Raw genomic sequence first — 17,824 nt, forward strand, 5'->3', positions numbered from 1 at the left:
CCCTTACGCGTAAGCGTAATTTAGTAGTTCGTCTACCGGGACCAAAAGGACTAGCAAGAAATATGGATCATAGTAACTTTTTGGAAGCATGAATTCTGTTCGTGACCAAAGAAATGCTGCAAATCATTCTCACATAGAATATTGTAAAAATTGAAGCAGTTCGATCAAGGTTTAAAAAACCGTTGCTACCATCGTTAACTTCTATTCATTGTACCCGCACTATTTCACTTGTTATATTTATACAAAAGATTATTTATGACTAAGATTACCTTTGGTTAGTTCCAGGCAGCTCGGAGTGTTTTTTTTTTATTTTCTATAATCTCTGAAATATTGATTTCATCGTACATTTAATATTTTTACCCTTCAATTTTGAATACTACAACAATATATTACATTTGTCGTTTCGTCAATATAATGGTTTAAATGTATGCCATTTAGCCTTACATCCTTTCATCGAGCAAGTCCACAAAAGGCAATTTGATTTAACAATTGAAATTTGAAATGATATAAATATATTATTTTTCGTCCGCGTTGGCTCAAAACGTAATCAACGAACAGTTGACTATCCATGTTAAAGGAACAAGAACAAATAAAGAGAAATTATTCTTTTCGCATAGTTTTAGGTAGCTATCAATTAAATTTTGTGGAATTCCCAAATAAAAGCCAATGAATTGCATTTGCATTTAATACTTCTTCTTCTTCTGGTTCCTATCCGTTTCGGATGTTGGAAATCATATTGGCAATCATGACCTTGCTCGCTGCGGCTCGAAACAGCTCCGTTGAGGTTTTCTTAAACCATGTTCCTGAATTCCGCAGCCATGATATTCTCCTTCTACCGGGTCCTCGCTTACCTTTGACTTTACCTTGCAATATAGACTGCAGCAGGGAGTAACGGTGCTGATTTCTCATAACGTGTCCCAGATATTGCAATTTTATGCGTTTGATCGTAAACACAATCTCTGGTTCCTTCTTCATTTTTTCTAGAACTTCCTTGTTCGTGATCCTTGCTGTCCATGATATTCTCAGCATTCTTCTATAAAGCCACATCTCAAATGCTTCAAGTTTTTTGTGGTGAGTAGTAGATATTGCGGCACTTGGCGCTGGGAAAATTTTACCGACCGTGGGAAAAAGCGGCATCCTTTGATGTTTGCACCTGCTCAGGTGTTCGGGTCACATCACGCTTACTGACAAGTCGAATCATTTTTCTTTTCCTTTCTTTCCTCTTCTTCTTTTTCTTTCGCTAATCTGTTTTTCATCTCATGTTACCTTCTTCTATTCACTAATTGAACGTTTACTGCTTGACAGGGGAACTCAATATTTTATACACTGTTACATATAAGCTTTCGTTCTTTCGTCTAGTGCTCGACACATATTTTTTCGCCCAGTACTCTACATAGGTCTACGATTCTTTCCTCCAGTGCTATACATAGGTTTACGATTGTTTCCTCCAATGCTTTATATAGGTCTTCTTTTTTTTGTCCACGGCTAGACACAGATCTTGTCGCAAATCATCAAAGTGGTGTCCCACTGCCCAAATTAGATAACCAATATTTTCTTCTTTTCGTCCGTTGTCTACTTTTATATTTAGATGCTGATATATACAAGGTAAGGTGAGAAAACACAATTCATGTTACAGTGATAGTGGGGATATGATCACAGACGGTTCTTCGATAACCATCAGACAACAATTCCCCGATGCATATTAAAACATACAGAGAACACTTTACGTACTCAACTCAATAAGTGACAGCCCGGTTTGTAAGCGAGTCTGACAGACACCCTAAGTTTACAGTACTACTCCCACAATGTGGTACCTAGCGTGTTTCTGTGCGGCAAAAGTGGACCATCCGTTTATACTATAAAGGGGCCACCAAATATTCAACGTTGAAATGTGATATAATGTATCAATATGATCAATTATTAAAGAATAGTGACCAAAACTCGTGCGAGTTGCATACTATATTTTATCTACGATCATAAGTTAATTATTTTAAAAAATCCAGAGTATATAATATACAGAAGAAATTTAAAAGGACAGTTTGAACAAAAATTCAGTCTTATCAGCAGTCAGTACGGAGAAGGTGCTACTGACAGAAAATGATATTAAAATGGTAGGTAAGCGAAGGAATGAAATTGAGTGAATATATTATGAAAAAAAAAAACATATATTGAAGGCAAACGTAACCAATTCGGTTCGAACAAATTTTGTTCTTAACAGCATCCACCGCTAGTCGGTACGGTTACACGACCGCCGGAAGAGGTTTTGTTAGTATGGGACAAACAGTCAGTATGAAAGCGAAATGATTGTCTTTTTTCCATCACACACTTAAATAAACATTTTCATTGATTTTATTAGAAGATACTTAAACTGAAAACTAAACTCCTGTTGGGTAACTGGCCATTAAAAACATACTTAAAAATTAACTCAGGAAAGCAGACCATTAAGATTTGTCGATCGATTTTCTTATTATTATTTTAGGTGACAACACGAACACTAGATCCTAATTTAATAAGATCGGTTCATAATTCGCCAATGGTCCATATCACATATCTTTGTGAATATTAAGTTTCAGTAGATGTTTTTTACGATCTAATGCTAGACAACTTTGTTACATTTTATTAAAAAGATGGCAACACGAACACTAAATCCTAATTGAATAAGATCGGTTCCTAATTTGCCAGTGGTCCACATCAGATATCTTTGTGAATAATATGTTTTAGTAGACGTCTTTTTACAATCTGAGGCTAGACAACTTTTTTTTACAATTTAGTAAAAAAGTGGCAGCACGAACACTAGATCCTAATTTAATAAGATCGGTTCATAATTCGCCAGTGGTCCATATCAGATATCTTTTGTGAATAATATGTTTTAGTAGACGTCTTTTTACAATCTGAGGCTAGACAACTTTTTTTTTACAATTCAGTAAAAAAGTGGCAGCACGAACACTAGATCCTAATTTAATAAGATCGGTTCATAATTCGCCAGTGGTCCATATCAGATATCTTTGTGAATAATATGTTTTAGTAGACGTCTTTTTACAATTTGAGGCTAGACAACTTTTTTCTTACATTTTATTAAAAAAAGTGACAACACGAGCACTAGATCCTAATTTAATAAGATCGGTTCATAATTCACCAGTAATCCATATCAGATATCTTTTGTGAATAATATGTTTCAGTAGACGTCTTTTACGATCTGATGCTAGACAACTTTTTTTTTACATTTTTATCAGATAAAAACGTAACAACTCGAACACTAGATCCTAATTTAATAAGATCGGTTGATAATTCGCCAATGGTCCATATCAGATATGTTTGTGAATAATATGTTTCAGTAGACATCTTTTACGATCTAATGCTAGACAACTCTTTGTTACGTTTTTATCAGAAAAATATGGCAACACGAACACTAGATCCTAATTTAATAAGATCGGTTCATAATTCGCCAATGGTCCATATCAGATATCTTTGTGAATAATATGTTTCAGTAGACGTCTTTACGATCTGATGCTAGACATATTTTTGTTACATTTTTATTAGAAAAAGGTGGCAACAGGAACACTTGATCTTAATTTATTAAGATCAGTTCATAATTCACCAGTAGTCGCTAACGGATATCTTTTGGTAGTCTTAACATCTTCTAAAACTTAATGAACAAATTTTATGATATTTAACCCTAATATGCTATACATCGTTTTAAGATCTTTAAATTAATCAGTAACTCATAACAGATTCCTGGTAACGTTGTTTTACTATAAAAATTTTAAAAGCCAACTACAATATGTGATAGAAAAACAGACAACCAAATAGACGCTGGATAATAGAGAACGGAAAACTAATTTATGAAAAATTCTTAAAAGACACATTTAATACTAATATAAAATATGTACATATAACTAAATAATAAAAAGCCGTGTATTAAAACTACAATAATCAATAATATTAACACTATAAATAAATTTATACATATTTTTAAATTTTCATTTTCTTATAACCAAAAGGAACGGAACTAAAATCTTCTAAAAATTTTCTTTTTGTAGAATGTGGTCGATAATTTTTATGGATTTCCTGTGTTATGACTTGATGTTCTGTTGTTCGTCTAACTTGTTTACTTATGATTTTAATACCTTCCGACTTTACAAGTACCATCTTTTTAATAGTATCAAAATTAATTAATTGCGAGTTTAAATAATTAAGGGAAATTCCCTTAACTTTGCAACAAAATTTTTCGTCACCATTAGGAAGTATGTATTTATAAGCATAATTTTTGGGGCCTCCAGAAACGAACTCCGAAATATGACCACCACTTAGCTCATCAGTTAAATCACCAATACAGTCACCGGTAGGAAGATCAGGCAGACCGTCTCTGGAAATGTACACAATTGAATCGGTATCATAATATAAAGTACGCTCGCCCACCATGTCTAAATAGGAATACAGTTTGAGGCGGGCTAGAGCCGTAACGTATGAGGCCAGAACGACGTTTACAGTGGAAGACATTGAAAATGCTTCTTCCACATACTCCCACGTAACAACCAGTGTTTCCTCGTTTACAGGAACCACAGTATTTACATAGATCGAGGGATTAATCATCATAGCAAAGAATTCTTTAGAATTGTTTACAATAGAAGTTTTGGGAAGATTTTCTCGCTGTGCAAATTTACCCCAGAACGAATTAAGCATTAATTTAGCTAACGATCTAAGGCCAGGATTCGCCGTTATTTCGGTAAACTCTAACCGAACGTCTTCTATCTGGAGAAACTGTTCGATGTATCGGTTTTTTTCTTCGGCTGTTACACAACCACGGGGCCATCCTGAAGCTTGCTGCTTGATTTTGATGAATTTATTCATCATGTCGGAAAAGAGACCATTTTGATGTTTTGACAATTCACGGGTTTCGTACGACCAGATTTCGTAGGTCTCAACTATTTTGTAACCCTTTTCCAAAGCTTTTACAACTTCTTCAATTACCCATGTTCCTGTAAGTGACTTCTGTTCGTCGGAATGCTGACATTCTCCTTGCATAAAGTCCTCGCTGCATTTACGACAAAGAACAAACATGCATTTATTGTTTATTTTTGCGGGTAGAACAGGATGATAAAGGTTTGAGGAAGGAAGTACTTTACACTTTATTAAACCAGATACTCGTGATAAATCTATATGCCGGCATTCATCTCCTACAAAAATTTTAGGATGACCTAGAGGAAATTTTCCACGCTTACATACCCAAGGGTATAGGGAACAAACATCGACATATTTAATCTTTTCATTTTCTTGAGCCTTATAATACTCCACGGTGTTACCAGTACGACCACCATACAAAGCATCCCTAGCATTTATAGGTTGAGTTCTCATTAAGGGGTGATTCTCAGTAAATGATTTTATCTCAGCCGTCATAGTTTTTCTGAAGGCACACTCCCAGATTTCAACGACTTCATATCCCAGAGATTTTAGATATTGATTTTTGGCAGCAGTTCTGTCATAACGATTTTCCATGCAGTGTGAAGGATCGTCATGAAGAGGAGCCAATCTGTTTTCGGGATAACATTGGGGACAACCATGATAGTAACAACCCTGAAATTCAAACACGATATTTTCGTAAAGACCATCCACTTTACAAGTATTAATAACAGCCTCAAATCCTCGTGCAGCATGCTGTATTTTAATATTACGCTGTTTCTCTTCCCAAAGTAGCCACTGCAGAGCTATTTTTGACTGATTATCTTTAAAACGATAACCACCTTTAGGAATAAGACCTATTGTGTCAGATTGTAGAAAATTTCGCCTAAATACTTTACTACAAGTCGAGGCTACGGTAGTAGCTTCCATAAAAGGACAGACATTTGACGTATTCAATAATTGTTTCCTAAATGTAAGACAAGCCTGTGTTAATATCATGACATCGGAAATACAATAGTCAACGATCTCTTTCTGAAAATCAAAAACATAACCGTTAGCAACTTTAGCAGTATGCCAATTTATTAACTTATCACGTGCATCCTTCTTCAAATTATCGATATCATAGAATTTTAGAGAAGGTATAGGTCCGAGATAAGATTGATTTTCCCCTTTATTAAACAAATGTGGGAAATAGCCCTTTTTTAACTCTGTTAAACCAAAAGCTTTTGGTAAAGCTGACAAGGCCATAGGAAAATAATTAAGACTGTCGAGAAAACGGACATTCCCAACACTCATCGAAACTAACTTCGTACCCCGCATGATAAGATCAGGGGTTAAATCGGTCTTTGTGAGGATGTAATTCAACACGAACTGATTATCGAAACCCCCTCCGTTATGTGCCAAAACGACAACATTCTTAAATTTTTTCCTAATTTGAAAAACATATTCAATAAAAATAGAAATAACATTTTCGTTTAAAACATTTAGACGAAAACCGCATGTTTGACAAAACTGTAATTTTTCTTCCTGAAGACAATTGTAACATCGCTGACTAAATACACAGAGATTTGGTTCTTGAAGAAGTGAACCATCTAGCAATATTTTTTCCTGACGAGTCTCAAGATCATAAAAAATGAACAAAAAATCTTTTGAGGGAGGTTTACCAGAATCAGGCTGCATGTAACAAAGATGATCTGATGGGTAATTTTTACCACAAGTTTTACAGAAGATCTTCCCACAGATATGACTTTTAGTGTAGATTTTGTAACATTGCTTACACCTTTTAATTTTGTCACATATGTCGTTAATGTGAACGTTGAAACATACCTCACCATAAAAGTCCCGGCCGCATTTATCGCAGGGAACTTTAACAGCTTCTTTGGAACAAGCTGGTGAACGACGACATGCAAAGCACGTATCAACGCAGCTGTGTCCGTCTTTATGGTCGTAGGGTTGATAACATTTATCACAGAAATACGTACTGATAAACGCACTGGTCAGTGACCGAATTACATTAAAATGACCTTTATGAAAGAGAAGGTTTAATTTTGGTCCGTAAGTGTGCCCCTCATAAATGACATCACGTCCCTTAGTTCCATATCTATAGACCACAATCTTATAGTCTGTTAGATATGCCTGAAACTGTTGCAACTCAGGAATTCCAGCTCCCTCACTAGGAATAACAACACCAGACCTATCTATTAACTGCAATGCTCTTTCCCGTTGTATTTTCCCTCTATCGCGACATATTTTTGTAAGTTCAGGGTCTTTGTCAACGTAAGCTTTGGCTACAACCAAAGCGTATGCAAGGCATAGGTTATCGTTGTTTTTAATAACAACAATTCCTCGCCGTTTAGAACACTCCTCTTTAAATGAATTGTACTTACGACCTCTACCCTTTCCAGTAGGCATTTTTACGGTAGTAATACCAAGACAAAACGTTTCGGTGTTTAAACCGGTGCTGTTGCTCTGATATATGGAACTTATGTGGTTCCATATATCGTCAACTGTCACCTCTGAGGCTGGTTTTAACCTCATCCATCCCTGACCTCTAACGAAATCCTTGGAGCAAAAAGTGAAACCGACCTGATCATGTGGCAAAATATTTTCAGTACCCTTTCGAACAATATCCTCGATGGCCTTTTTAATCCAACTTACGGGTTCCTCACCTGGCGGTACATCCTTAATTTTAAATTCCAGAGTTCGTCCCTGGACACCAAATTTACGGATTTTCGTGGTTTGATCTCTGACAATTAAAAACTTTTCCATTTTACGTATAATAAACTTATAAATTATTGTAAAATCAAAAAAATCAAAAAGTCAAATTTTTCAAAAAAAAAAATTATTATACTCACCAAAGTACGTCTGAACACTAGAAATATCTGGAACAGACTAAATAAAATACTTTAACGTAGGGTATAAGGTAGACTTCTAGCTGGACGGAAAACTGAACGATAAGTCCAAAGGCCCCAAAAAGGTTTAGATTTATGTAAAAATGTGTAAGAATCAATCTAAAAGAGTAGATCTGTTTAAATTTATAAATTTGGTTACACCTTAAAAGTGGGTAACAGTGCTACACAAAACCAAACATGAAAGTAGTGGAAGAAGCGTTGTATTAATAAAAAAAAAACTATACCTCACTTGATCGTTTATTGTCGCGGCCACAATGCCTAAACCGTGCGATTGAAGAACTGCGTGAGATTGTCAGGATGTACTGCAGAAGTTAAAAACATGTGTGAAGTATGCAATATACCTAAGGCATATGAAGTAAAAAGCACATCAAAAAAAAAAAATTGTAAAGATATTAAATACTATGGACCTAATATAAATGTCATATGCTATAAATATCACAAAAAAAAATTATGAGCCGAGAAAGAAGCCATTTATAACATGTTGCTAAAAGCTTTGAAAAAGGTTCAAAGTTCAAACTTTCCCGAATTATGTAATTTTAAATAATTCGTTAACAATTTATAATAAAAATACTAAAAAGTAACCTTTTGTAAAATATATGTAAGCATCAACACAGAACCCGGCACTAATAACATTAGGTCAAAATCGGGGTAAATGGATACCGTTTACCACTAAATTCTGGTCTATTAGTTATAAGGCATTTAAGAAATAGCAGTATCAATACGACAAAACTTGGTCCAGTATGAAATTTATGGTAAAATTACGGGGCGGTTTGTATTTATAAACAATTTAAAAAATTTAAGAGAAGGTGCATGTAAGAAGGAAAAGAGCTTTCCCAAAAAGTTTATTTATAGTGATTGTTAGAATTAATTAGGAAGTTTTAATTTGGTATCTTTTCTACTTAGAATTTATTTATTGGGAACAATTATTTACACAAGTAACACATCTCGAGAAAATTTATAAACGGACACTTTCGATAACCCTTTAAAATATATATTTACACAAGAATTTTCGCATTTAATATTTTGCGGTTAGTAGTGTATATTTCAATAGATATAAAGGACAAAAACGTTTATTAACATGTATAACAAAGTTGTAAAAGCACAGTAAAAAAATTGTCAAACTTTTCCGAAATAAAAGAAAAATTAATAAAAGTATAGTATTTCTTGAAGATATATTTAAAAGATTCGTAGCTTACTTGAAAAATGTTAAGATTTTTCACTAATATTTTCTCTTTTTTAAATTTGTTTATCTATACATACCAATTAAAAACTGCATATATTTTAAAAACTATAACGATTTACCTTATGAACTCCCTAATAACTGTTAAGTAACCACATATACAATAAAATATATTTTTTAAACCTACAAAACAAGCAAATTTTCATGTGTGATATCATACAGCAAAATTAAAATACATTTACCGATTTACAAGAAATTAATCAACAGTTTGAATTTTTAAATTAAATCTTATTTGTGTAACCTGCCTTCATCAATTTGACACATTTGTAAAGAAATCACTATAAGATAAAAAGTAAATGGCCTATAAATCAAATATATACACTTTGTAATACCTGTGACAAGATTTTCTCATCTCTGAGGTAAAACAGTTAAGTAGCATAAACGCCTAATTTAATTACGAATATTTATAAAAATCACGTTTTAATACAGTTAAACTAAATATATTTAACTGTCTCTGAATAACTTATTATTTTGTGACATGCATGGCCCTAACAACCCTAGTATGCAATTTCGAAAGGGTTAAGACAGCTTTTTTTCTTTGATCGTATTTATTAATTTTCTCGATTGAACGGTAACGTAGAAAAACTATAAAAATATATCCCTTTCTTTCTAACTCCTTTGTATACGTACAACTACTTTAAAGATTTTTCAAATATAAAAACCATCTTAGTCAAAAAAATTAAAAGCAATATTTTTTAATTATGTTTTAACAGAACGAAAGATTTTTAATATTAAAAAAAAAATTTCGTTCATTTTAATTAATTCGGTAGTACTAATATAGAATACCAAATAACGAGTAAACTATAATAGGTATCTAAATATAAAACCCAAGACCAATTCCAAGAAATTCCTATATAATTTTAAAATGTTCATTTCCAAGATCCATTTATAGCATGGTTAGAACTAATTAAAAATGTATAATTTAATATTATCTTGAATTTAATGGTTAGTTAGGTATTAGGAATAGAAATAGGTACCTATGGGCGATAATTGAGAGATTTATTAATAAATCTAAACTTTTGGGAACTCCACTACGTATGACCTTTTTAGAAGATTTGGTTACAAAAGAATTTACACTATTTTTATAGTCATTAATTTATATATATATATATATATATATATATATATATATATATATATATATATATATATATATATATATAAAAGTATCTTAACTTATTTGAAGAAATTGATGGATGTATTAGTACTTTTCAAAAGTTGTAACTGCAAAGTTAAAATTTGGCCAAATTACCGAAATAAAAGAAAAATGTTGAAAGTATATAATTTTATGAAGATATACTGAAAAGATTCAAATCTTACTTAAAAGTGTAAGATAATATTTTCTTTGTTTTATAGTTTATTAAAATTTATTAACCTTTACATACCAATAAAACAAACGGCATATTCAAAAAAACTATAACAAAGATTTACCTTAACGCACTCACTAACAATTATTACCAAGCAGCCACAAATAAAATAAAGATATTTTAAGTAAACAAAAAAAAATAAGAACAGTTATCACCGTCAACGCGTTAATTATTTCTACAAAACCAATTATTATTCGAAGTAAATTCTTAAAATCCTTAAAATGCGAGATGCAAAAGTAGTGTGTATGGGCAAAATGAGGAGGAGGTCAATGGCATGGATACTAATACTTTTGCATCCCGCATTTTGAGGAGCACATGCGTTTGAATACATTCACCCCACTTTTCTTGTCATAACAAGTTGTATTCTTAACCTATATATAAAACAATAGTCGATATTTGGTATGAGTTCTAATTAGTATTTTGTGGTAAAGTAACAAACCTAGTGATTTAGTGAATTTTTTATTAAAGGTAAGCTAAATGATATTTTACTTCGAATAATAATTGGTTTTGTAGAAATAATTAACGCGTTGACGGTGATAACTGTTCTTATTTTTTTTTGTTTACTTAAAATATCTTTATTTTATTTGTGGCTGCTTGGTAATAATTGTTAGTGAGTGCGTTAAGGTAAATCTTTGTTATAGTTTTTTTGAATATGCCGTTTGTTTTATTGGTATGTAAAGGTTAATAAATTTTAATAAACTATAAAACAAAGAAAATATTATCTTACACTTTTAAGTAAGATTTGAATCTTTTCAGTATATCTTCATAAAATTATATACTTTCAATATTTTTCTTTTATTTCGGTAATTTGGCCAAATTTTAACTTTGCAGTTACAACTTTTGAAAAGTACTAATACATCCATCAATTTCTTCAAATAAGTTAAGATACTTTTATATATATATATATATATATATAAATTAATGACTATAAAAATAGTGTAAATTCTTTTGTAACCAAATCTTCTAAAAAGGTCATACGTAGTGGAGTTCCCAAAAGTTTAGATTTATTAATAAATCTCTCAATTATCGCCCATAGGTACCTATTTCTATTCCTAATACCTAACTAACCATTAAATTCAAGATAATATTAAATTATACATTTTTAATTAGTTCTAACCATGCTATAAATGGATCTTGGAAATGAACATTTTAAAATTATATAGGAATTTCTTGGAATTGGTCTTGGGTTTTATATTTAGATACCTATTATAGTTTACTCGTTATTTGGTATTCTATATTAGTACTACCGAATTAATTAAAATGAACGAAATTTTTTTTTTTTAATATTAAAAATCTTTCGTTCTGTTAAAACATAATTAAAAAATATTGCTTTTAATTTTTTTGACTAAGATGGTTTTTATATTTGAAAAATCTTTAAAGTAGTTGTACGTATACAAAGGAGTTAGAAAGAAAGGGATATATTTTTATAGTTTTTCTACGTTACCGTTCAATCGAGAAAATTAATAAATACGATCAAAGAAAAAAAGCTGTCTTAACCCTTTCGAAATTGCATACTAGGGTTGTTAGGGCCATGCATGTCACAAAATAATAAGTTATTCAGAGACAGTTAAATATATTTAGTTTAACTGTATTAAAACGTGATTTTTATAAATATTCGTAATTAAATTAGGCGTTTATGCTACTTAACTGTTTTACCTCAGAGATGAGAAAATCTTGTCACAGGTATTACAAAGTGTATATATTTGATTTATAGGCCATTTACTTTTTACCTTATAGTGATTTCTTTACAAATGTGTCAAATTGATGAAGGCAGGTTACACAAATAAGATTTAATTTAAAAATTCAAACTGTTGATTAATTTCTTGTAAATCGGTAAATGTATTTTAATTTTGCTGTATGATATCACACATGAAAATTTGCTTGTTTTGTAGGTTTAAAAAATATATTTTATTGTATATGTGGTTACTTAACAGTTATTAGGGAGTTCATAAGGTAAATCGTTATAGTTTTTAAAATATATGCAGTTTTTAATTGGTATGTATAGATAAACAAATTTAAAAAAAGAGAAAATATTAGTGAAAAATCTTAACATTTTTCAAGTAAGCTACGAATCTTTTAAATATATCTTCAAGAAATACTATACTTTTATTAATTTTTCTTTTATTTCGGAAAAGTTTGACAATTTTTTTACTGTGCTTTTACAACTTTGTTATACATGTTAATAAACGTTTTTGTCCTTTATATCTATTGAAATATACACTACTAACCGCAAAATATTAAATGCGAAAATTCTTGTGTAAATATATATTTTAAAGGGTTATCGAAAGTGTCCGTTTATAAATTTTCTCGAGATGTGTTACTTGTGTAAATAATTGTTCCCAATAAATAAATTCTAAGTAGAAAAGATACCAAATTAAAACTTCCTAATTAATTCTAACAATCACTATAAATAAACTTTTTGGGAAAGCTCTTTTCCTTCTTACATGCACCTTCTCTTAAATTTTTTAAATTGTTTATAAATACAAACCGCCCCGTAATTTTACCATAAATTTCATACTGGACCAAGTTTTGTCGTATTGATACTGCTATTTCTTAAATGCCTTATAACTAATAGACCAGAATTTAGTGGTAAACGGTATCCATTTACCCCGATTTTGACCTAATGTTATTAGTGCCGGGTTCTGTGTTGATGCTTACATATATTTTACAAAAGGTTACTTTTTAGTATTTTTATTATAAATTGTTAACGAATTATTTAAAATTACATAATTCGGGAAAGTTTGAACTTTGAACCTTTTTCAAAGCTTTTAGCAACATGTTATTAATGGCTTCTTTCTCGGCTCATAATTTTTTTTTGTGATATTTATAGCATATGACATTTATATTAGGTCCATAGTATTTAATATCTTTACAATTTTTTTTTTTGATGTGCTTTTTACTTCATATGCCTTAGGTATATTGCATACTTCACACATGTTTTTAACTTCTGCAGTACATCCTGACAATCTCACGCAGTTCTTCAATCGCACGGTTTAGGCATTGTGGCCGCTACAATAAACGATCAAGTGAGGTATAGTTTTTTTTTTATTAATACAACGCTTCTTCCACTACTTTCATGTTTGGTTTTGTGTAGCACTGTTACCCACTTTTAAGGTGTAACCAAATTTATAAATTTAAACAGATCTACTCTTTTAGATTGATTCTTACACATTTTTACATAAATCTAAACCTTTTTGGGGCCTTTGGACTTATCGTTCAGTTTTCCGTCCAGCTAGAAGTCTACCTTATACCCTACGTTAAAGTATTTTATTTAGTCTGTTCCAGATATTTCTAGTGTTCAGACGTACTTTGGTGAGTATAATAATTTTTTTTTTGAAAAATTTGACTTTTTGATTTTTTTGATTTTACAATAATTTATAAGTTTATTATACGTAAAATGGAAAAGTTTTTAATTGTCAGAGATCAAACCACGAAAATCCGTAAATTTGGTGTCCAGGGACGAACTCTGGAATTTAAAATTAAGGATGTACCGCCAGGTGAGGAATCCGTAAGTTGGATTAAAAAGGCCATCGAGGATATTGTTCGAAAGGGTACTGAAAATATTTTGCCACATGATCAGGTCGGTTTCACTTTTTGCTCCAAGGATTTCGTTAGAGGTCAGGGATGGATGAGGTTAAAACCAGCCTCAGAGGTGACAGTTGACGATATATGGAACCACATAAGTTCCATATATCAGAGCAACAGCACCGGTTTAAACACCGAAACGTTTTGTCTTGGTATTACTACCGTAAAAATGCCTACTGGAAAGGGTAGAGGTCGTAAGTACAATTCATTTAAAGAGGAGTGTTCTAAACGGCGAGGAATTGTTGTTATTAAAAACAACGATAACCTATGCCTTGCATACGCTTTGGTTGTAGCCAAAGCTTACGTTGACAAAGACCCTGAACTTACAAAAATATGTCGCGATAGAGGGAAAATACAACGGGAAAGAGCATTGCAGTTAATAGATAGGTCTGGTGTTGTTATTCCTAGTGAGGGAGCTGGAATTCCTGAGTTGCAACAGTTTCAGGCATATCTAACAGACTATAAGATTGTGGTCTATAGATATGGAACTAAGGGACGTGATGTCATTTATGAGGGGCACACTTACGGACCAAAATTAAACCTTCTCTTTCATAAAGGTCATTTTAATGTAATTCGGTCACTGACCAGTGCGTTTATCAGTACGTATTTCTGTGATAAATGTTATCAACCCTACGACCATAAAGACGGACACAGCTGCGTTGATACGTGCTTTGCATGTCGTCGTTCACCAGCTTGTTCCAAAGAAGCTGTTAAAGTTCCCTGCGATAAATGCGGCCGGGACTTTTATGGTGAGGTATGTTTCAACGTTCACATTAACGACATATGTGACAAAATTAAAAGGTGTAAGCAATGTTACAAAATCTACACTAAAAGTCATATCTGTGGGGAGATCTTCTGTAAAACTTGTGGTAAAAATTACCCATCAGATCATCTTTGTTACATGCAGCCTGATTCTGGTAAACCTCCCTCAAAAGATTTTTTGTTCATTTTTTATGATCTTGAGACTCGTCAGGAAAAAATATTGCTAGATGGTTCACTTCTTCAAGAACCAAATCTCTGTGTATTTAGTCAGCGATGTTACAATTGTCTTCAGGAAGAAAAATTACAGTTTTGTCAAACATGCGGTTTTCGTCTAAATGTTTTAAACGAAAATGTTATTTCTATTTTTATTGAATATGTTTTTCAAATTAGGAAAAAATTTAAGAATGTTGTCGTTTTGGCACATAACGGAGGGGGTTTCGATAATCAGTTCGTGTTGAATTACATCCTCACAAAGACCGATTTAACCCCTGATCTTATCATGCGGGGTACGAAGTTAGTTTCGATGAGTGTTGGGAATGTCCGTTTTCTCGACAGTCTTAATTATTTTCCTATGGCCTTGTCAGCTTTACCAAAAGCTTTTGGTTTAACAGAGTTAAAAAAGGGCTATTTCCCACATTTGTTTAATAAAGGGGAAAATCAATCTTATCTCGGACCTATACCTTCTCTAAAATTCTATGATATCGATAATTTGAAGAAGGATGCACGTGATAAGTTAATAAATTGGCATACTGCTAAAGTTGCTAACGGTTATGTTTTTGATTTTCAGAAAGAGATCGTTGACTATTGTATTTCCGATGTCATGATATTAACACAGGCTTGTCTTACATTTAGGAAACAATTATTGAATACGTCAAATGTCTGTCCTTTTATGGAAGCTACTACCGTAGCCTCGACTTGTAGTAAAGTATTTAGGCGAAATTTTCTACAATCTGACACAATAGGTCTTATTCCTAAAGGTGGTTATCGTTTTAAAGATAATCAGTCAAAAATAGCTCTGCAGTGGCTACTTTGGGAAGAGAAACAGCGTAATATTAAAATACAGCATGCTGCACGAGGATTTGAGGCTGTTATTAATACTTGTAAAGTGGATGGTCTTTACGAAAATATCGTGTTTGAATTTCAGGGTTGTTACTATCATGGTTGTCCCCAATGTTATCCCGAAAACAGATTGGCTCCTCTTCATGACGATCCTTCACACTGCATGGAAAATCGTTATGACAGAACTGCTGCCAAAAATCAATATCTAAAATCTCTGGGATATGAAGTCGTTGAAATCTGGGAGTGTGCCTTCAGAAAAACTATGACGGCTGAGATAAAATCATTTACTGAGAATCACCCCTTAATGAGAACTCAACCTATAAATGCTAGGGATGCTTTGTATGGTGGTCGTACTGGTAACACCGTGGAGTATTATAAGGCTCAAGAAAATGAAAAGATTAAATATGTCGATGTTTGTTCCCTATACCCTTGGGTATGTAAGCGTGGAAAATTTCCTCTAGGTCATCCTAAAATTTTTGTAGGAGATGAATGCCGGCATATAGATTTATCACGAGTATCTGGTTTAATAAAGTGTAAAGTACTTCCTTCCTCAAACCTTTATCATCCTGTTCTACCCGCAAAAATAAACAATAAATGCATGTTTGTTCTTTGTCGTAAATGCAGCGAGGACTTTATGCAAGGAGAATGTCAGCATTCCGACGAACAGAAGTCACTTACAGGAACATGGGTAATTGAAGAAGTTGTAAAAGCTTTGGAAAAGGGTTACAAAATAGTTGAGACCTACGAAATCTGGTCGTACGAAACCCGTGAATTGTCAAAACATCAAAATGGTCTCTTTTCCGACATGATGAATAAATTCATCAAAATCAAGCAGCAAGCTTCAGGATGGCCCCGTGGTTGTGTAACAGCCGAAGAAAAAAACCGATACATCGAACAGTTTCTCCAGATAGAAGACGTTCGGTTAGAGTTTACCGAAATAACGGCGAATCCTGGCCTTAGATCGTTAGCTAAATTAATGCTTAATTCGTTCTGGGGTAAATTTGCACAGCGAGAAAATCTTCCCAAAACTTCTATTGTAAACAATCCTAAAGAATTCTTTGCTATGATGATTAATCCCTCGATCTATGTAAATACTGTGGTTCCTGTAAACGAGGAAACACTGGTTGTTACGTGGGAGTATGTGGAAGAAGCATTTTCAATGTCTTCCACTGTAAACGTCGTTCTGGCCTCATACGTTACGGCTCTAGCCCGCCTCAAACTGTATTCCTATTTAGACATGGTGGGCGAGCGTACTTTATATTATGATACCGATTCAATTGTGTACATTTCCAGAGACGGTCTGCCTGATCTTCCTACCGGTGACTGTATTGGTGATTTAACTGATGAGCTAAGTGGTGGTCATATTTCGGAGTTCGTTTCTGGAGGCCCCAAAAATTATGCTTATAAATACATACTTCCTAATGGTGACGAAAAATTTTGTTGCAAAGTTAAGGGAATTTCCCTTAATTATTTAAACTCGCAATTAATTAATTTTGATACTATTAAAAAGATGGTACTTGTAAAGTCGGAAGGTATTAAAATCATAAGTAAACAAGTTAGACGAACAACAGAACATCAAGTCATAACACAGGAAATCCATAAAAATTATCGACCACATTCTACAAAAAGAAAATTTTTAGAAGATTTTAGTTCCGTTCCTTTTGGTTATAAGAAAATGAAAATTTAAAAATATGTATAAATTTATTTATAGTGTTAATATTATTGATTATTGTAGTTTTAATACACGGCTTTTTATTATTTAGTTATATGTACATATTTTATATTAGTATTAAATGTGTCTTTTAAGAATTTTTCATAAATTAGTTTTCCGTTCTCTATTATCCAGCGTCTATTTGGTTGTCTGTTTTTCTATCACATATTGTAGTTGGCTTTTAAAATTTTTATAGTAAAACAACGTTACCAGGTATCTGTTATGAGTTACTGATTAATTTAAAGATCTTAAAACGATGTATAGCATATTAGGGTTAAATATCATAAAA

At 32.4% G+C, this 17,824-nt stretch overlaps 2 protein-coding genes and 1 long non-coding RNA gene across 3 annotated transcripts; 2 read left to right on the top strand and 1 right to left on the bottom strand.

Moving 5' to 3' along the window:
* Window positions 1-3,972: 3,972 nt before the first annotated feature.
* Window positions 3,973-7,668, bottom strand: LOC140435688 (uncharacterized). The gene has a single exon (XM_072524409.1). It carries the CDS (start codon window positions 7,666-7,668, stop codon window positions 3,973-3,975), a length of 3,696 nt encoding a protein of 1,231 aa, XP_072380510.1.
* Window positions 7,669-10,688: 3,020 nt separating this feature from the next.
* Window positions 10,689-13,724, top strand: LOC140436509 (uncharacterized). Its single transcript, XR_011950288.1, has 3 exons — window positions 10,689-10,886; window positions 13,372-13,449; window positions 13,575-13,724. It is a non-coding gene; the product is annotated as an uncharacterized lncRNA (long non-coding RNA).
* A 91-nt stretch (window positions 13,725-13,815) lies between these two features.
* Window positions 13,816-17,511, top strand: LOC140435689 (uncharacterized). Its single transcript, XM_072524410.1, has one exon. It carries the CDS (start codon window positions 13,816-13,818, stop codon window positions 17,509-17,511), a length of 3,696 nt encoding a protein of 1,231 aa, XP_072380511.1.
* Window positions 17,512-17,824: the final 313 nt, after the last annotated feature.

The sequence above is a fragment of the Diabrotica undecimpunctata genome, chromosome 3 (genome assembly GCF_040954645.1).
Source record: "Diabrotica undecimpunctata isolate CICGRU chromosome 3, icDiaUnde3, whole genome shotgun sequence".
NCBI lineage: Eukaryota > Metazoa > Arthropoda > Insecta > Coleoptera > Chrysomelidae > Diabrotica > Diabrotica undecimpunctata.